The sequence below is a fragment of the Suncus etruscus genome, chromosome 13 (genome assembly GCF_024139225.1).
Source record: "Suncus etruscus isolate mSunEtr1 chromosome 13, mSunEtr1.pri.cur, whole genome shotgun sequence".
NCBI classification, from domain to species: domain Eukaryota; kingdom Metazoa; phylum Chordata; class Mammalia; order Eulipotyphla; family Soricidae; genus Suncus; species Suncus etruscus.
Genome location: NC_064860.1, coordinates 95,205,958 through 95,227,332, shown reverse-complemented (window position 1 = coordinate 95,227,332; position 21,375 = coordinate 95,205,958). Strand labels below are relative to the sequence as shown.

At 45.7% G+C, this 21,375-nt stretch overlaps 1 protein-coding gene across 1 annotated transcript in view; it reads left to right on the top strand.

Annotated features, from left to right (window-relative positions):
- The window catches only part of ERG (ETS transcription factor ERG), a 106,708-nt gene extending 85,631 nt beyond the window's left edge, over window positions 1-21,077 (top strand). Inside the window, exons 4-10 of the mRNA XM_049785396.1 lie at window positions 431-634; window positions 1,480-1,560; window positions 3,669-3,740; window positions 10,366-10,434; window positions 11,802-11,858; window positions 12,460-12,507; window positions 19,786-21,077. Coding sequence (XP_049641353.1) covers window positions 431-634; window positions 1,480-1,560; window positions 3,669-3,740; window positions 10,366-10,434; window positions 11,802-11,858; window positions 12,460-12,507; window positions 19,786-20,306 — 1,052 coding nt within the window. The 3' untranslated portion in view covers window positions 20,307-21,077. The remainder of the gene's footprint in view (window positions 1-430; window positions 635-1,479; window positions 1,561-3,668; window positions 3,741-10,365; window positions 10,435-11,801; window positions 11,859-12,459; window positions 12,508-19,785) is intronic.
- Window positions 21,078-21,375: the final 298 nt, after the last annotated feature.

Below are 21,375 nucleotides of genomic sequence, written 5' to 3'. Positions count from 1 at the left end.
GGGGGGGGATATCCAGCAGTGCTCAGAGATTACTCCAGGCAGGCTTGGGGGATCTTGTAGGATGCCGGGGATCAAACCCAGGTTAGCCACTTGCAAAGCAAAATCCCTTTCCACAGTGCTATCACTGTGGCTCCTTGAACAATAGTTTTTAAAATATTTTTAAATGAAAAATATTTTACCTTAAGAAATTCACCCAGAGAAATGAAAGAACACTGGTTTCTTCAAAGTAGAACCCCCCCCCCCAACAATCCCTTGAAAGACCACAAGCTCTGCAGGTGACACCGGTAGACCCAGTTGGGGTCCTCCTGGCTCTCTCATCATCTCTTTATCCATGCCAGATGATTTGGGTACAACATCAGGGTGTCTCTGTCCTCTGCCCTGGAAATGGTTCCTAGGGGCTTGCTGATGAAGTGTGTCCGTGTCCCCACAGACCCCACGCTCTGGAGCACGGACCACGTGCGGCAGTGGCTGGAGTGGGCTGTGAAGGAGTACAGCCTGTCCGACGTGGACCTGCTCCTCTTCCAGAACATCGATGGCAAGGAGCTGTGCAAGATGACCAAGGAGGACTTCCAGCGGCTCACCCCGAGCTACAATGCCGACATCCTCCTCTCGCATCTCCACTACCTCAGAGAGAGTAAGCGGGGGGGCGGGGGGGTGTCACTCACACAGAGATCTTCCCAACACACATGCACACACGGACACACACGTTTTGTGGGCTCTCAGGGCTCACGCCATGGAGGCTGGGCTTGGGGCTCTCACCTGTCGGCTGAGAAATCCAGGTACCATCAACTAGTGGTAGCTAGGTAGTCAGAGCTTTATGCAGAAGCCAGAAACTTCTGGAAGAAGGAGATACCTCCTTCTTCCAGGTCTCAGCCAAGATCCCAAGTCACAGGGCCATAGAGCTGTCTCTGGTATTGGGTCTCAGTATCCCATGGCACCCCAAGCAGAAGCAGAGGCTAACTTGGAGGCGGCAGTGTGATATGGGGTTTCCCCAAAGCTAACCGAATCCCCCGAGTGTCCAACCTGAACAATAGACATGAGATGTTCCACATAGTGTCTTGCAAGATGGCTGCAACCAAGCCTTGGGAATGGCATTTTGGCAAGTAGAGGCATGACCTACCCCCACCCATTTGTGTTCTGCATGCTTTGATTTGCAACCAACCATCCAGCATGGTGAGGGGAGACAGAGTCTCAGGGAGCTCTGGGTGTAGACGCTTTGCCTGCCACCCATACACTGACCCCCCAGAATGAAGTTCATGCAACCCCCAACACCCACATAGGTTTTTAACATGCTAACCAGGGACACAGCAGGGAAAAAGCAACTTGCAAGTAGTCTATAAGATTTGGGCAGGAGTGGGGTGGTCGTGGCTCTTCCAACTTGAGAAAGGTAATGTTCTCGCTCTCTCTCTCTCTCTCTCTCTGATTCTCCTTCATTTCCTCTTTTTGCATTTTGATGTCGCTTTATGTTTTGTTTTGTAGCGCCACTTCCACATTTGACTTCAGATGATGTTGATAAAGCATTGCAAAACTCTCCGCGGTTAATGCATGCTAGAAACACAGGTAATACTGGCCCTGCCCCTTCCCCACAGGGCAAGTCAAGGTGTTGGTCTCTCCCGTTGTTGTCCTCTGTCTGGGCGACAATGCAGGGCAGGGGTGCACGGCAAGGAGGCTCGTCACAGAGGTGGGGTGACGGCTTCTCCCTGGGCAGAAGGTTCAGTGCTTGAAGGTACCAATCCTAGCAGTGTGGGGTGTGCTTGGGTTTCTGCCCTGTCCCCTTAAGCCCCTCAAAGGGATTCTCTGAATCCTCTGGATCCTTTGAATCCACTGGATTCTTTGGATCCTCTGAATCCAAAGCAGGGGCAGAATTTCCCCAACTGGCCACACTCAATAGTTGCTGGATTCCGTCCTGCTGCTCTTAATTCCCAAATAGCTGTCTGCTGTCTGTAGTCACTAAACGCATGTTTGACTGCAGGAGCCCTTAGCATTTGTCTTTGTTTCTCCTTTTTTTTTTTTCCTTCTTAAAGGAATGTTTACGAGGGGACATGCAGGACTTTTAGTTTTTCCTTTCGGGTAAAATTCTGGATGTGTTTAGACTTCAACCTTCCTGTAAAGGTGGCTTTTTTTTTTTTTTTTTGCAAAAGGCAGTCAGGGGAGAATTCAGTGATTTCTTGCCAAGTTTTGGGTTCTGAGGGTAGAACTGTTGGAAGCTATGAAGTGAATCACTAACCCCATCCCTAATATTCTCTCTCTAACTGGTAACTGATGCCTTTGGTTGTTGCCTGTGCCTGAGTTTGACATAACGCTTGATCTTGGCTGGCTTTCCGCCCCCTGCTCAAGGCTGTGCTTTCAGTGGGTGAATAGGCTCTGAGTTGTGACCCAAGATCGCCCATGTGGGGTACCCTCAGATGCATGGCCAAGGGCTGCTCACTTCTATGTACCAGCCTGCAAAGACACTCTGACACCTAGGTTAGGGAGATAAGCACCGGGTGTTGCAGAGACATTAGCAGTCAGCAGTTCACACCCAGACTACTCAGGTAGAAACACAAGTTCCCCAGGATTTTCCTGATCATTTAAAAATGAGAAATGGGAACACATCCAGGTGGGAGCCAGTTTATTTTCATCGCCAATACCCAGAACATTTGTGTTTTTCATCTTAAATGGTGGAGGAAAGAAGATATTTTGAATGGACGATAGATTTTTTTTTTTTTTTCAGTTTTTCTACCTTCTTATCCATTACATTCTGGACCACAATAATGAGTGGCTCAGGTTAAATAATTTCCCTCTTCTTAGAAAGCATCTCTGAGCCACACACTTAAAATTTTTTTACTGTCACTTGAATGAACAAGTGCTTGCATGAATATTCTGAGGTATGTGTGTGTGTTATATTTATTATTGTCAAGCTTCAAACAGTTGGAGCCCAGGAGAGCAAATTCCAAATGGATTGGGTAGAGCCTGGAAGAGTCCTCTCTGCTGAATACAAGCACACAGACAGAGACAAAGAAAGATAAAAGAAAAGGTGCATTTGAGTTGAGATGCAAAGTAACTTCTACTTAGCTCAATGGATTTCCATGATTCCTTGGTTAAAGACTCATAATGCTTTGGTGCTTTCAGAAGCCCTGGATGGTATTTTGACAGATTCTTATGCCTTTGGACTTGATACGTACCATAGAAGTTTATTTTTTGGCTAGTCATGAGATTGCCAGGGATGATGGATGACTGCAATGGAATTGGGCAGAAGCTATAAAATTCAAATCACACACACACACACACACACACACACACACACACACACACACACACACACACACACCTTCAGTCCTGAAAGTCTGTCTTTTTTTTGTTTTTGTTTTTGGGCCATACCCACCGGCGCTCAGGGGTTACTCCTGGCTCTGTGCTCAGAAATAGCTCCTGGCAGGCTTTGGGGGCCATATGGGCTGCTGGGAATCAAGCCCAGGTCCATCCCGTTTCAGCCGTGTGCAAGGCAAATGCCCTACCGCTGTGCTCTCTCTCCGGCCCAAAGTCTGTCTCTCTCTCTCTCCCTTTAGGAAGACTGGCTGGGCAGACCCCTGGTGGTGGCCATGCAGCTGTCCCTGGGCACTGCTGCAGAGATGATAGCCCTCCAGCCACCACCCAAAGACTCTCACCCATTTCTTTTCTTTTGCCTGCAGGGGGCGCAGCTTTCATTTTCCCCAATACTTCAGTCTATCCTGAAGCTACGCAAAGAATTTCATCTAGGCCAGGTATGACGCCCTCACTATGTAATCTGTCCCTTGCCAGGCATTTGGGGGCTGGGGGATATTGTCTTGCTGAGACCCTGTGGCTTAAGTCATGGGGGACAAAAGGGAGCAGCTTGTCCTAGATCACAAGTGATCTTACTCATCTTGTGGTTGTGGAGACAAAGCACATGCACAAATCACGTAGCAAAGGTCCCTGATCACAGATAGAAAAACCCAGGACTCGCAGAATCACTGCTTTGAGGAACAGCTGGTACAGGGCATCCCAATGCCTGGCACCAGTAGTGGAGTTTCTCAGAAGGTTCAGCATGGTCCTGATGGCACCGGGCATGAAGAGGGAAGATGGGGGAAGGAGTCTTGTCTTGCCAGAGAGCAAGCCCAGACTTCTGAGCTGATATAGAACCTACTAGAACCTCCTGAGCAACACAGGACAACAGATGCCAAGAAGGAATCAGTGGTCTTGTCGCAGAGCGAGGTTGAGTGTGTATCTGTGTGTATCAACATGGCACCAGATCCTGGCACTTAAAGATGACCCCGAATCCTGGGTGTCCTCATGTTCCCTGTATCCAGGAAACTGCTCAGTCATGCTTAAAAGGACCACAGCTTCCAGGCTCTCAGGTGCTGGGAAATGTTTAGGTGTTTCTGTCCCAGCATCTTGGAACCAGCAGTTGATCCCTGTGTGCAGAGTTCCTGTTCAGGGGGCTAGAGCGGTGGTGCAGCAGTAGGGCGTTTACCTTGCATGTGGCTGACTTAGGACGGACTGTGGTTTGATCCCCAGCGTCCCTTATGGCCCCCCAAGCCAGGAACGATTTCTGAGCACATAGCCAAGAGTAATCCCCGAGTGTCACTGGGTGTGGCCCAAAAACCAAAAAAGAATATCAAAAAGAGTTCCTGTTCAGGTGAGGGAAGGGAACTGTGGGAGGGGTGTCTGCTTGTCAGGGCTCCCCACTAAAGTAGCAGAAGTCACAGAGAAGGAGGATGATGGGTCTCCCTGCTAAGAAGGGAGTCAGATGGATTTTTTTTTTTCTTTTCTGGTTTTGGGCTCACACCCAACTGTGCTCAGGCATTACTCCTAGCTCTGCGTTCAGAAATCACTCCTGGCAGGCTCAGGGGACCTGATGGGATGCTGGGGATCAAACCTAGGTCTGCCACGTGCAAGGCAAGCGTCCTCCTCACTGTGCTATTGCGCTAGCTCTTCTGTGCCTTGGAGGAAGACCAGTTTTCCAGGTAGCGACGGGGTTGTTTCCAACTAGACTCAGCTGGGTTTGGGCGTCTGCTCTCTCAAGGGACCTGGGATAGTCGCAGGAGCTATAGATCAGTGAGCTCGACTCAGGAAAGAAGGTGCAGGGTTTCGCACAGAATCTTCATGCTTTGATAAGAATCTAGCCTCAAGGGTCTTATAGTTTTGACTAGGGTTCTTGACCTTGACTAAAGGTGAGCTCCAGGTTGAAGTGGTCCCAAGAGCTCCCCTTCCTTACGGGCTGTGTGGGCACTTATCAGGAGCACCTCCTGCTTGCTCGACCATTTCCCTAGCCCCTTCCTCCATAGTCCTCCCTCCTCCAGCTTCCCTTTGTTGGCTGAGCCTCTAAGCCACCACTCCTCCCTCTCATCACTCACTCCTTGCTGGGTGCTTAGATTCTCTTGACATCTGGTTGATGTTGTTTCAGGAGTTGTTCAAGCTCTTTCTGTTACCACCAGAGCCCCCCTTTCCTGTCTCTCTCCCATGGGCACCCTCCTCCTTCCCCAAGCACTTGCCTTTGATGCCAAGAGCCTGGGAACTCTGACGTGGTATTGCCTATTGCCAGCACACTGAGCAAAGCCAGTGAGCGCCCCCTGCCAGCCTGTCTTAGGAACAGGCTATGTGCTAGTTCTGGTTTGAAGGTTCTGCCAGCCTTGGGGGTGGGGGATTATTCCTGCCACCTCCTCCATTGCCATGGCAACCCAGGCATCCTGCTCTCCTCTGGGATGTTTGCTCTCCAAAGAGATGGGGTGAGGGTCAAATGCGCAAGTATAAGCTTCATGTCTGCCTTTCAGCAGGGGTCCTCCAGGGACTTTTTGGATCTTCAGTGATTCTAGATTTGTGTCATTTAATATCATAAATCCTAAAGCAATGGGGGCAGCCATTTCTCCTCCACTATGAGATTCTGAGGAACGCCTGTTGCAGAGAAGACAGTGAGAAATGTATCTTCTGCTTCCCCCAGACTCAATGGTGAACCCAGAAACATGCTCACTTAGGGGAGAAGGGAGCACAAAGTACCCCCAATCTCCAACGTGTGTGTAGGATTAAGGATTCTGTAGGGAGGGTGAATTAATTAATTAATTAGTAAGTCCTTCCACCAAACTGGCATTTCTGTAGTGGTTCTGGGCTCTTGATGCCTTTGCTGTTGGTATCCAAGTGTTTGAGAAATGGTCCAGTCTGGTCCTTCCACACCCATTAGAGCCACGGAGAGAGAGGTAGGGCTCTTTCACCAACCAGGGCTTGGTCCTGGAAAAGAGTGATTGGGTGGGTGGAAAACAGAGAGATGTTGTTCTTTAGTGGGCTTGGTGGAAAGTGACTATAGAACCTTGTGAGTGAGAACTTACAGGAATCACTTCTGGGAAGTGGGCTGGAGTTAGTGATGTCTAGGGAATCAGGTAGGAGGAGACAGAAGTCTAATTGTGCTTCAGAAAAGGATCCCGGATCTCAGGGAATGAACAAAGGCACAGGCATGGTGTTACAAACACATTCCTACTCACTCTTTGTACAGTTGAGTCTCTACAAAGAGGCTCAGAAAGTGTAGTGAAGTGTAAACTCTAGCTCATTACTAGAGTATTAGGGCTGGGGCTTTCGCTCATGGCTAAGACATACCTCCCAAGATATCCCTAAACTGCCTGTGATTTGGCTCTTACAGAGTCCAGAGTTTAAATGTGAACATTTTACAGGGGGGGGGAACTAGCAGATCCAAGTCCAAAATCCTATGCCCCACCCCCAACAGAGAAACTTCTACTCAGTCCATAGATTATTTACCTTGAAGAACAAGTAGAGAAAGGCATGGAGGGCACCTTGTATGACTAGCAAGCATGGGATCTACCATCTGAGCTTATTCCAGGATCCGTCATCCATGATTCTTAAGTCACAAAGAGCACTGTGTATAGAGTGATTTCACTCAGCCAAGAAGAAAAAACAAAAAGTGGTAGAACTATCCTAAATTGTTCTGTAGAAAATAGAGACAGCTGAAAAAGAGATCACAGCTGACTGTCCACCCCCTTTGCCAGGGTCACACCACACAGGAGGGGTGTAGGAGGCCCCTACACCATATGATTGGTGACTGATAAGGAAGCTTTGGATGAGAATTTCATGGACGGAAACAAAAGCTTGCTTATCTTCCAGGGCAACATGTTGATAAAAGTGTTTGTCCTTGCTCCTATAAACATCTCAAATTCTTGGCTAAAATTCAGATTTGGGGCCGTGTCGGTCCTGACTTCTTTTTAAGAGGGGAAGGTTGGCCCTACCGTTCCACCCACTCAGGAGGATTTTATGGAAAAAGAGTTTTAAAAACTATTTTTATGGGCAGTGAATGCTTCTTTTTTGTTTCAGACCTACTTCATGAGCTAAAGGCTTTTATGTTTGAAGTAGATGTATGTGAATGTGTTTGTGTGTGCTCACGCACGCATGAGTTTATTCTCATGCGTTATTCTCGTTATTCTCACACCCCAGAGGAAAGTATTTGATCTAGAACTCTCCTCATTTGCCCGGGATCCCTTCTGATGGCTCTTCTGAACTCACCATCTGGAAGAACATGGATTCCTAGAAGAAACTGTGTTCATGAGCTATAGCACACGTTTTTCTCCTCCCCTCAGCTCACCTGGGATCTGGGTGGAAGAAAATCTGATCCCATATCAGCTGCAAGAGAACCTGCAGTTCACATAGGCTGCCAGTGTAAGAACCAAGGCCCCCTAAGTTCAATCACTTACCCCCAGTGAAGTAGTTCTTCCACAGAGAGTTAACTCAAAAATAAAACCAAAAATAAAATAACCAAAATAAAACCAGAGTTGGTGCCATCCAGGAATAAGGAACTGCGGTTGAGTGGACTTGGAATGTTCTATCTGAAAAGGCTCCCTTAACAAACAAAGTTTGTATCAGAGTATTCCTTGACTGTCAGGGTTCGAATCAGAAAAGTTCTGAAGGACAGACCGTAGAACCACACTCTGAGAAATAAGAATTCAGGGCATCTGTCTGATGTTACCTTTTTGCTTATTTATTTTTTTGTGTGGTGAGGGCACACCTTGCAATATTCAGGGCTTACTCCTGGCTTTGTGCTTAGGAATTACTTTTGGCCATGCTTGGGGGACCATTTGGGATGCTGGGGATTGAAATCAGGACAGACATTTGCAAAGCCATACCTTCCCTGTTGTAATATTGCTCTATCTCTATATGATGTGACTTTATAAAGTCACATTTATAAAGGCCCCTCCAACGATTTTTGATCAGCTGAGCCAATCATTCAATGCCTGAGGGTGTGGTGCTGCTCTGGCCCTTCTGGCCCTATAGTTCCAGGGATCTCCTGGCCATCACAGTGGCTCTAAGGATCTGCATGGCTATCCCTGGTGGTGCTTGACAGTCATGTGGTACCAGGGAGCAAACTTGAACTTGTTCCTTGCCAGGCATGTCCCCTAATTATTGTATTGTGCTCTCTCCTGACTTTGGTTGTTATTGTGGTTATTTTGGGAGACATGTCCAGCTGTGCTAAGGGTTTCCTCCTGGTTCTTGTGCTCAGGGATTATTCCTGGTGGTGGCCAGAGGAGCCTAAGTAATGTTGGGAAATGAATAGAAGCAGGTATTAAGCAAGGCCCTCATGTACTTACTATCTCTCCATTCCCAAACTCTTCTAATGTAATAAACAAAAGTGCCTGTCTGTTCTTCAGGTAGATGTTGCTTCAGTTAGTTACCCTTAAAGTCTGGGTCTTTTTTCCATTTTGAGGATTCTCCAATTGAAATGTGGGCTCAACATTTTCTAGACAATGACCAACCAATGAGGATACTTGTACAAATTGCTCATGGTGGAAATTCTGCAGTCAATGGGCAGCTCTGGCCTATGGCATCCCCCATGAAACCCCAACACCATAAAAGCAAGAGCCTGAGGGTCTGGGTAGGAGCAGTTCATAGCCCCAGAGTCCCACTGGCTGAGTCCCATGGTCCCAGAAAAAGTTTTACCATGTGCCAGCCAAGAAGCAGAGCAAGCACAATCAACATTTCCAAAGTGAAAAGATTTTGAGGCCACCCAAAGCTCTAGAGAGTAGAGTTTCACAGACCACATTGGGCACAGTGCTCAGAGCCAAACAGATCCAATGAATTAAGGCAACCCTGTGTTGAATTTCACCTCTTGCTTCACTGCCATCCTCCCTGGGATGTGAAAATAGATAGGAGGGAATACAGCTTATGCAGCCTACTCAAGTAGTTTTTTTTAAGATTGACCCACCAAATTGCTCATTTTGAACATGGTTGAATGATTCATTTAAAGAGAGGCTTAAAGCTAAGTGACAGACGCATAATCCAGGGCAATTTGATAGACATTCCAGGTGCCTGGCAACTCTTTACCTCTTAAAGTGTCTGGCTGTGTGTGGCATTTAGTTGGCCCAGGAAAGCACATAGCTTTGAATGGAGACCCCAGTCCAAGAAGACAGAGTTTCAAAATGACACTGTAATAAGGTTGCGTGTAGAAATAGCTGTTTATGTGCACATCTGTAGGACCACTCATCATCATTTTTCTAAAATATATTTTGGAAAGAAACTTACGGGGACTTAGCTGAGTCTTCTTGAGTATAAATAGAACAAAAGAACATACACTGAGCTTCATGGGAGTATGATTGTTCAGTTTGCATCTGCAACATGTGATCGGGTCAGAGGGGCTGTGAGGATGTCATTAAAGACATAGACCAACCTCTTGTTGTGTTTGTGTTGTGCTGTTCTGTTTTTGTAGTTAATGAGTTTATGGCATCATTTAAATGCCATTCTATTCTACATTTGCTTAAAGAAGGTGAAAGCATAGATTTTGCATAGACAATGACTAGAATTAAGATGGATTGATTAGTAATGTGTGAGAAATGGAAAGAGGCAGCTGGCAAATGGGGGGATAAGAAGGCAATGCTGGTTTGAAGGGGTGAAGGAGAAGGGGTGAGGTGAAGGGAAGCACGAATGGAGTCAGTGGCAGAATCCCAGCCAGAAAGTTGTGCTGGCGAGTCATAAAAGTCTGATTCGTGATAGATTGATTGATTCATCAAAGCTGTGGACTATTTTGGATGGGCCATAAGTACATAAGGAATTGATTTACATAGACCTAGTTGGGAGCAGAAAATATTGCATTTTAACATGGTCTTGAACTAGGACAAAGGAGATGGGGCCAGAAGGCTCAGCAAGAACCACTCAATGCTAGTTTTAGATTGATGGGTGAAATATCAAGAAAAAATTTCAAATAATAATTTATAAACAATACTAAAAACTAATGACCTTCAACTTGGCTTTTGTTTTTGGATAACTGAATTTTCTTGCATAACATTTATTCTAATAAAGCCTAAAGACCACATATAGATATCCATTACAAGATTTATGTTCATGATATTTTTTTTTTGCCAATTTATTTGTTTTTTACAGATTTACCTTATGAACCACCCAGGAGATCAGCCTGGACAGGTCATGGCCACCCCACCCCCCAGTCAAAAGGTACAGCTCAAGGGACGGGTATTGGAACAGCAGGTGGCTGAAACTCAATTACGAACAACTTTGTGACTGTATCTTATGGAGATTCAATTAAATTTATTAATTCAATTTACAACCTTCCAAACAAAGTACAGCATTGGTTCCCACTGTCTCAAATCTGTATGGGTGGTTGCTAATGGAGTCAATACTAATTTCTGTGTCTAGGTGGTGCTTTTATACCACAAACCCATTGCTCTTGAACGAGATGGAATTCCTTGTCTGTGGTGGTTATACCATCCTTAGGGGAATAAAAGGAATTAACACCCTGTCTTTCAAATGGACGAAAGCACATCCCCAGAATATGTGAGTGCAGAGTAAAGTGGGTGATTCCCAATGTTAGATAAGTTAATTTTTTTTTTAATTTTTGAGTGGGAAGGAAGGGCTTCTCTGTGGTGCTCTGGTGGTTGGAGATGGTTGTGGTAGCTCCCTGTGCATTTTTGTAGGTGGCTTAAGGCGAAGTGGTTCAAGGTGGTTCATGCTGAGGGAGCATGAGATGCTAGAGAACAAACCCCGGCCTTGGCAGTTGCAAATCAAGTGTGCCCTGTCCTAGCTCTTAGCCATCTTTAAATGTTCCCGAGACCCTATTTTTTTCCTGGTATCTTCCCTTTATTTAATTTTTTTTTAATTTTGGGAGTCATATCTGGCGGCATTCAGGGGTTACTTCTGGCTCTGCACTCAGAAATTACTCGTGGCAGACTTGGAAAACTATATGGGATGGGGCCCGGAGAGATAGCACAGCGGTGTTTGCCTTGCAAGCAGCCGATCCAGGACCAAAGGTGGTTGGTTCGAATCCCGGTGTCCCATATGGTCCCCCGTGCCTGCCAGGAGCTATTTCTGAGCAGTTAGCCAGGAGTAACCCCTGAGCACCGCCGGGTGTGGCCCAAAAACCAAAAAAAAAAAAAAAAAAAAAAAAAAAAAAAAAAAAAAACTATATGGGATGGACTAGATAGAATGCTGGGGGATCAAAGCTGGGCCTGTCATGTGCAAGGCAAAGCCTCCTGCTGTGCTATTTCTCCAGCCCCCAGTTTTACTTTTTAATGTGAATTATTTAGATAAGCCCTCACAAATTCTGTTTGAGGTTGTTTCTGGTTAAAAACAGAAATACAAATAAAATTATAAAATACTGCAAGTTCCTCTTTTGTTGTTGTTATTACAATGTTTGCTTCTCATCTCATTGGAAAGGACCATTTCCTGACCATGAGACAGTCTTAGTCTAAGAGTAAGACTATTATGTCCATAGCAGAAACAACTAAATTATTAGATAATAGAATCCAATGATCATGACTAAATAAAACCTACAGCTAATCATCCTTTTCTTTTTGTACTTTCAGCTGCTCAACCATCCCCTTCCACGGTGCCTAAAACTGAAGACCAACGCCCTCAGCTAGGTATGTTCCAGGGGCCATTGAGTTGGACAGAAGAGAAACATTTGGCGTATTTCTGAAATGTGGTACTTTTTAAGTGGAAACTTGCCCTATTTGGTCTTCTTTGGGACTATTCTTTATATACAGTGGGAACAAATGCTAGTGAGTGGTCTGCTAATCTGAATTGATGACTGGAGATGGGCTAGAACATTTCTGACACCCATGCAAAGTCTATGACAGTTATATCTATGTGCCACATGTAACTGTACATGTATAGCAATCTTAGGGTCTATGCAAGTTCAGTGTGAAGATGCAGGACCAGGTTAATAGTACCAGTGTGCTGAGAAAGAGGATCTACATGGTTCTGGGACTTTCCAGGTGTTTGCCCTATTTCTGGCCTGGAGGGAAAGACCACTAGGCTGAATGTTGGGAAGTTTGGCCCAACCCAAAGATGTCCACCAGCTTGAAAGTCTTTTGTAGGAATCTTCTCAGCTTCCACATGGATCTTGTCCTATACAGAAGCAAGTTCTAGGAAGCTGAAAGCACAGTGGGTAATGCCTTCTGCCTGCCCCACCCCTATTCCATGACTGTGATATTGAGTGTTTGCCTTGTTTTCTTGCTATAGATCCATACCAGATTCTTGGACCCACCAGCAGTCGCCTTGCAAATCCAGGTGAGGACATGCCTGGGTTTTCTTTTTTTCTATGTGTGCCAGGTGAGAGGTGATGATGGTGATTTTGAAAAGGGAAACAATGATGCTGTTGAGATGTTCCACCAGTGGATCAATTTCATCTTCATGTTAGGTCTCATTAGATACTTAGATGAGAATGTGGGAAAAGAACGTGTCTAACAATAAAGGAAGATTTTAGCTTGAGCAAAGAGCCTTTTTCACCTAACTGAAGTCACTTCCATTTCTCAGGAATTTCAAGATAACAATCTTCACTTAACTCGCCACCCCAGTTCCACATTCTGGTGTTCAGACCACAGACACAGTCTGATAGATCCCAGGACAAAAGTCTAAAATCAAGATTTCAGTGTTGGCAGGTTAAATCAATCGTTTCTAAGGGTCAGGAGGGCAAGTCTATTCCAACCTTCTCTTTCCTCTGTGTCCTGCTTCCCAATCTTCTGTTTTTAATGACAGTGTCATATTGAATTGGATCATAACAAAATCACTTGACTTGACTTTGGTATGCTTTGTGGGCATTTTCTTTCCATCATGAGGGTTGGGGCTTGGAGTTGAGGGAGGTACATTGTATTTGTGTGGGGAGATACATGCAATACAGCCCGTGACACAATCACCAGGCTCTTATTTTTAGCACTTACCCTCCACATGCAGGATCACTTTCCACAAAAGGTCTGTTTCTGGGCCCAGTTTCTAGAAAAAAGTGCAGATGTTTTATTAGCCATTTAAAGCTGCAACCTTGCCAAGGACCATCACCTGTCATCACATCTCAGTGCCCACGACAGGGTGGTATTTGTTTGCATTTATTAGACCAGAACCAGCTGTGCTGACATCAGCTGCAGAAACTCTTAGCATCTGCTGGTTTTTTTTTTTTTTCTCTCAGCACCCGTCCAGTGCCAAGTTGTCTCAGGCAGAGTGCAAAGGCAAGCTGGAATGTCCTTTTCTTCAACACTGAGGCCAGAATAGGATTGGGAATGGAAACACACACCCCCACTTAGATCCAACCATCTAAATCCCCCCAAAAGGCTCTGAGAACTCTTAAGGATCATCATTCTTGAACAGCTGTGTCTTGGAGCTGCAAATTTAGTCTGTGGAAGCTCACTTAGCTGATTCTTTTGGCTGCAGCTAAGCTATGAGAAGGGGCTGGTTAGGGGGACCTGGAGAGAGGGGGGACCTGGGGAGAGATTTTACCTTTCATGCAGTGGACCTGGGTCAGATCCCTGGCATCGCATATAGTCCCATGAGCCTATAAGGATTTATTTCTGCATGCAAAGCTAGGAGTAACCCCTGAGAATTGCCTGATGTGACCCCCAAAATAGAGAAGTACCTGTTTTGTTTATGACTCCTAGATCCTTAGGTCTAATGCTCCTCCATGACTTGCTGAATGAATGAATGTAAACACGGGATAGGCCAGCCATGCCAGCCAGGAGATCACGTACGTAGGGGGACCAGTAGACTCAGCTGGAGTCTGACCTGTCCAATGCACCAGTTATAGGCTCTGGACTTTCCTGGGAGCCTGTAGCTGGTATCCACATGGCCAGATGCCTCTGCTTCTAATCCCACATTAATAGAGTTAGGATGTGTTTAGAAATGGTGCCTTTTAGGTGTGCTTCAGGAAGGTGGAGGGATCTGGCAGGTGGACTCGGGGTGGATTTGAAGGAGGAAAAGGCCAGGAGCTGAAGCCTTCTGGGAATGTCAGTATAGTGTGAAATTCTAGGCAGGCAGATCCCACGGGAGTCCACAGCCAAGTCCCTCTCCACCTGTAGCCTCTCAGCTGTTATCTTGGTCCCAGCATAGAGGAATCAGACCACAGGAATGATATCCTTCCCCATGTGCATCCGAGATGGAGCTGTGGTCATTGGTGAATGGAGGAGCTTTCCCATCGCACCAAAAAGCCCTTTCTTTGTAGGAGATTATCAGTCTGCGAATCTGTGTCCAGGAGCATGTGGCACAGCTGAGAGCTGTGGCTGGGATGATTCCACAGGGCCTGGGACAAGCCTCAGTGACTCTCTTCACAGCCTCTTCTTTAGTTAGAGGAAGAATGCAACTACTTGGTCTGGATTAGACTTTTCCTTTTCCTTAGTCCTGCAGTGGGGACTGGGTTGAGCTTCTGAGGCCTCCTCCCCAAAACCAGAAAGTGTTTTCTCTTTCCTGTAATGAGATTGTTTTTTTCCTGTTTGATTCTGTTTTCCCATTTTTTTAATTTACTTTAAAAGTTTTGAGTCACTGTGAAATATACAGCTATAGAGTTGTTGATGGTTGAATTTTAGTCATACATTGTCTAATGCTCTTCACCAGGGCACATTTCCCACTGCCAGTGTCCCCAGTTTTTCCTCCTGTCCCCTCACCTGCCTTTTTGGTAGGCATTTTTCTTCTTCTCTCTCTCTTCCTTTATCTCCCTGTGGTTTGCAATACTGTTACCTAAGGGATATCATGCATGTCACTTTACCTCCTTTCAGTGTCCTATTCTTGTCCTGAATGAAATGTTCCACTTTTTGTTGCTTTTTGGGCGACACTTGTTGGTACTCAGAAGTTAGTCCTGGCTCTGCATGCAGGCTTGGGGGACTATATCGGATGCCAGGGATATAACCTGGGTCAGCTGCATGCAAGGAAAATGCCCTACCCACTGTGCTATCTCTCTGGCCCGTTTTCCCACTTTCTGACTAATAAATTTCCCATCATTTAACAAGTCCACCTTGTGGACCAGATAGGAGGGAGAGAAAGATGGAGGGATGGAGGGAAGGAGAGAGAGAGAGAGAGAGAGAGAGAGAGAGAGAGAGAGAGAGAGAGAGAGAGAGAGAGAGAGAGAGAGAGAGAGAGAGAGAGAGAGAACATTCAATGGACTGAACGCTGACTTTGTGTGTGTGACTCCCAGGTTTGATCCCTGGCACGGTGCAGATCTCTGACACTCTCCACATGACCTTGTGCTCCATGTTCTGGGAGTCACCTCTGAGCACTGCTGGCTGTGTCTCTCCATAAAGACACAAAAATGGCCACCTATGCTCATTCTCCCATTCATGCTTTTGATCATTGACATTGACATTGATCATTGACAGCCTGCGGAATGGGTGGACCCATGCCATGGATATACTGGCACCTCCATCCTATCAGCCCAAATGGGTATGCCTTTGAGCTCAAGTCCCTGCTTATTATGATGTGGTGAGCCAGATGAAATGCTTGACATTTCCTGAAAAACTTGAGAGTAGATTTTGGGGTGTTTTGCCACTGTTTAGAAGGCAGAAGTATGTGGCATTTTATCACTGGGAGCCATACGTGGGTATTGTGGGGTCATGTGCAGAACCTAAGAGCTGTGTGCAGAACCCTGAGCTCTGTGTACAGAGATATTTGCATGTGATGCTTTGCACAACATCCAAGCCTGGACTCAGTAGTAACCTGAGCAAAATAAGTCCTACTACCTCTTGGTGTCTAGACTCTACAAAGACTAGCTCACGATTCTTGGAGTGGGGGGCTGAAGTAAATATAACAGTACTGAGCACACAGTAAGCTGTCAGTACTCCATCAGTCTTGGTAGCACTACTTCCTGGCTTGTGCAAGAGAAACAAGGTGCTGCAGAGCAGTGGTTGTTGCTGGAGTTGTGGGTAGGCATACCTTCCATTCTGCAGTGGTTCATGGTCTGGTGCCATCCTGACAGGCACATTCCTAATCCAAGCCATCCTTAAAGAGAGTTGCCAAAGCCTACTTTCTAGATGGGGATGCCAAAGTCCCTAAACTGGGGAGTTCCTAAGTAGCAGTGCCAGCTCTAATGATGTGAACCTGGCTGGCCGCCATGTTAACCTTGCCCTTCACAAATCCTGTCCATGCCACACTGAGTCCAGGCAAAGTTCTTTACTGTTGTCTTAACCAAACCTGGTGGGTCAAGCCTGAATCTGTGCATGTGAATTTTTGCAGTGTCTCTGGCATCCCTTGTAGGCACATCAGGCTTTGTTGCCCACTCCTGTGCCACTGGGACCTGACTGCCAAATTATTCTGCTTCACTCTGTGGTTCGTGAACCATTTAGCTGTAATGCTCAATTTAAGTCCCTTTGATGCTCAGTCTCCCCTTCTTTTCTTTTTTCATACCAGAAGTAGACTATTGCTCTCCTTATTCATGCCTTTGGGTCCTCTCCCATCACCTACAGATCTCTCTGGGAGGTTGGAAAGATCCATGCTCTGCCTCCTCTAGGACCAAAGTAGACATTCTTACTGACATTGCAAGGATGTTGTGGAAAGAGTGAGAGCATGTTACTCAAACCATAGTTTTACCCAATCCATGGCTTTACCATGGAGAAATAATGCAGGAGGATGCTTCCAGATCAGAAAGTTCTAGGTGTAATAAATAAATAAATAAATAAATAGTAAATAAATAAATAAATAAATAAAAGTTCTAGAGGAGCTCTTCTGTTTCCTTGTTGGGCTGGCCAGTGAGCAACCCAAGACCCAGCAGGCTCATGGTCTTCCTAACTCTACACTTCTTTAATTTAAGAATTCCACATGTGTTTTCTGACATACGCTTAACCGTTTAGTAAATGGGACCAGTAGGGCAGATGCCTAAAGTATGAGCCTTGCTGAAATTACTCAGCCTGGATTGGCTGTTGACTTTTATTTGTTGGTTTATGGACCACACTTGGCGGTGCCAGGGTTTACTACTGGTTCTTCACCCAGGGGCCATTCCCAGCAGTGCTTGGAAGACCATATTGGCATACTGAGAATTGAACCTACCCACTGCGCTATCAATCTGGCCCCAGATGTTGCTTCTTAATATTGATTTCAACATTGATTTTGCAGCGACATTTGAAAGCTGGTGGATTGTGTTGATTGGTTTCTGCAACTGTTTCCACTCAGTTGGTATGGTGTCCTTATTTGAATTTGAGTTATGATCATTAAGTCCCATTGACTCCATAAATGCTTGCAAACTTGAGTCCAGCATCCTAGAGACTGAAGAGTAAGATCTTCTTTACAGACTAGCAAAGTTGCTCTTCTATCCTTTGAATTTTGAATTTTCAGCCATGACTTTTAGTTCTTCATTCTGAAACAATTCTGTGATTGGACTGTATACTAAGCACTATTCCCAGACATTGAGGAAAGTCTGGATTTGTAGGAAAGTTAGTGGAATTCTTTATGTCAGAAAGTTCATGTGGAATATTTATTTTCCAAAACTCTCTGTACTTACATGAAAACTTTATTTGAGTCATTCTCTGAAAGCTAGGTTTACCCTGATTCTCAGGTCAGAGATTAATTTTGTTCAAGTTATCAAATTATAATCCTTTGGTTACTATATAAATGTATACACAACTCCATATGGTGTTCTCATATGAATCTCCATATTTGTTTTCAATGCATATTCATGAAATGTTGGGGGTAGTGCAACATGATTGAGAACAGTTTGGATATATGGTTCTGCCAGAGCAATGACTTCCATGGTGATGCACTACAAGCTGTTAATGCATTTCAAATGTTTTGCTGAACTGTAAACTATAATGTTCCAGAGCACGTTCAGGAAAGGCTGACCTTTCTCACGATCAGACAATCTTATGGATGAATTCACTCACTTCCTCGTTCTGCAAGCAGCCTCCTTGTGGAAAACAAGGATTTATGGAGCTGGACAATTTATGACAGAGTCGTTATTCTATAATGGGAAGGATTTGGAGAAAACCCTAATTTATTATTGAATTTTTACATGACCTCAGTTTTCTGGATAGTTGTCAGCGAAAGTGACTTCAATCTAGCTTAGGAATTAATATTTACTGATAAGATGATCAGACATAAGCTGCACAGTGATGAGTACAATGTGGTGATAAGTGCAAAGTTAGGACAGAGACTGGAATTTGTAGACACTAGTCTGCTCACTCTCATTGCCTCTTCAAGTTTCTCAAGTCTTTGCTTTCTTCTGGTTTTCCATGTCACTTATGCTGATAACTTTCAAAGAAATACGACAAGTTTCTCTTCTTGAAAGGGACTAAGAGCATCTTTAAGTTCTAAGTTTTGTCTGGCAGGTGAGCTCAGATGTCTGGTTCTGGAAATTTAAGAAACTATTAAAGATCTGCCTCCATAGGTCAGGAATATTTTGACTGTGCAACCCTAGTTAAATAAATTTTTCTTGACTATGTTGGCATCTCCCTAGAGCCCCCACAAAGGGTGCCCAGGCAGTATTCACTGAGGCAATATTTCTCTTGAAAACCTAACACTATTGGTTTCCCAGGGCTGGGGGAGGCTCTTGGCTTCCTTAAGAAGGCAGTTACCCACATACTGGAAGTTGGGGGTGATCTGGTTTGAAAAGGAGCCAAGCTTGTTCTCAACTTCCTCATTTTGAGACGGTTGCTTCTGTTCTAGGAAAAGTTTTGCTCGAGCTTTCTGAGTGCCAACGGAATGTTATGTTAGAATGAACAGTGTTTGCTTCCATTCTCAGTGACTATTATTTTTATTTTTGCATCGACCTTTAGAAGTTAATTTCCTTGATATGACTTTTATGATTGTGCTGGAGGACATGAGGTCATTATTGCTATCTCCACATCGTGGCGTTCTCTGTCCCAAAAAAGTAAAAGACTAAATTGGTCCACCCTCCTGGCTCAGGAGGGACCTGGTTATTGTTTGTAGGAAGCCAGGAATGGCCGGAAGCACCTGCCCTTTGCCCTTTGCCATTGGCATCCTCTGAACCTCATCAAAAGCTGGGCTATGCTTCTGAGAGCCCCCAAGAATAATCCTGTCAGCTCAGTTTCCAAGACCACAGAGTATGGGAGAAAAATACTTATGAATACAGATAGATGATTCCTCCTAAGATATTCGCAGGAGCGAGTCATTGATGGGCAGGGGAGGATTAAGGAGAGTTCAGGGAGCCTATGGTCTGGCCCTAAAGCCTCCCAGATTTAGGGCCAGAACAGTAGAAGACCCAGTTTTCCTTTGCATTTGGGTCAGTCCTACTCTGGGACTGGTGTTAACTGCAGACTGGGAGGGTAGGTGCTCAACTCTTGGAAAGGGGAATAGGAAGGGGGACCACCTTTCTGTCTCCTTGATGATGCTTTTCAGGACCTGTGCTAGGGTTATAAAGATAGTCCAGGGGTGAAGGCTCTTGCCTTGCATATGGCCAAGTCCTGTTCGGATCACATCTGCCTTATAAGATTCCCCTGATTCCTGCCATGAGTGATTCTTGAACACAGAGCCTGGAGCCATTCCTGAGAACTTCCAAGTGTGTCCCCCTTCTAATAAATAATAATAATAACATAAAAAAGAGCCTTGTTGATGGGTCTCCTCTCACTTTGTCTGCATTTGCAGGGAGTGGACAGATCCAGCTCTGGCAGTTCTTGCTAGAGCTCCTTTCTGACAGCTCCAACTCCAGCTGCATCACCTGGGAAGGTACCAATGGCGAGTTCAAGATGACAGATCCAGATGAGGTGGCGCGACGCTGGGGGGAGCGCAAGAGCAAACCCAACATGAACTACGACAAACTCAGCCGTGCACTGCGCTACTACTATGACAAGAACATCATGACCAAGGTGCACGGCAAGCGCTATGCCTACAAGTTTGACTTCCATGGTATCGCCCAGGCCCTGCAGCCACATCCCCCAGAGTCCTCCCTCTACAAGTACCCCTCGGACCTCCCTTATATGGGCTCATACCATGCCCACCCACAGAAGATGAACTTTGTGGCCCCCCACCCCCCAGCGCTCCCTGTGACATCGTCCAGTTTCTTTGCTGCCCCCAACCCCTACTGGAATTCACCCACTGGAGGGATCTACCCCAACACGAGGCTTCCCGCCAGCCACATGCCTTCCCATCTGGGCTCTTACTACTAAACACCCGAAGAGGGATTCCCTCCTTCCCTCCTCCCCCCTTCCCCTATCAACCCTTGCCTGCCACCAACTCCATCAGAGAATACACGCGCCCAAAGTGCCTCTGCAGGAATGACCGTACTGGGCCAGGGGCTGGGGAAAAAGAACCAAAGACTGACTTCACAGGAGCCATGACTATTAAGTACCATGTCAGCCGCCGAGAGGCTGTTCAAATGGGAACGTCTATAGAGGACAAACTCTCGTTGCACCAACCTTGGAAAAGACATTGGAAGTCCAAGAAGAATTGTGCCAAAGAAAGGTATCTTCAGACCTGTATATGCTCAAGAGTCTGGGGTTCCACAGAAGCAATAGAGACCCATGCAGTCTCAACTCATTATCTCTTTGATGATCTCATTGCCAGGAAAACTACCTGTATTTAAAAATCCAAACATATCAAAGACACACAAGAAGAGTGTGGCCTCCCCATCACCCCTCTCAATGGACATGGATGTGGGGCTCATCAACACATCCTACTGGGGGATGAGTTGGGCTTCATTCTGTTGGATGGAGAAATGCGAGCTCTGTGAAACTGTGAAGATGAACCCAAGAGTTCCAACTCCTTGACAGTCATATTCCGGGAACCAGAATGTAGAAGAGTGGGACTGGGGATGTGAACAGAGAGGGTGTGTGGTTGTGGATAGAGGGTCAATAGAGGTGGGACAGGAAGAGGTGTGGGAGGATGTGCTGATCAGCCTATACAAGGGGCTTCTCAAGCCTTTGAGTGTGGACATGGAAGTGTATTGGGGAAGTGGAGAAGGAGTTAGGGGTGTGTGGGGAGGACAATGTGAATTTTGGGGGATCAGGGTGGCACCAAACCATGTGTTTGGAAGGAGATAGACACAGTGTCTTTGAGAGAGGAAGGGGCGGGCATTGCATTCAGAAACCAAAACGTGAGTCTCTATTTTTCATTGTTGTCGTGTTTGGGGGGGCTTTTTTGTTTTTTTGTTTTTTTTTCCAAAGCAATCATGTAACTGGAAAATGGTCTGATAAGGAAAAAGATGTTTTCAGGACCTCACAGTTTTAGTCGGGACTG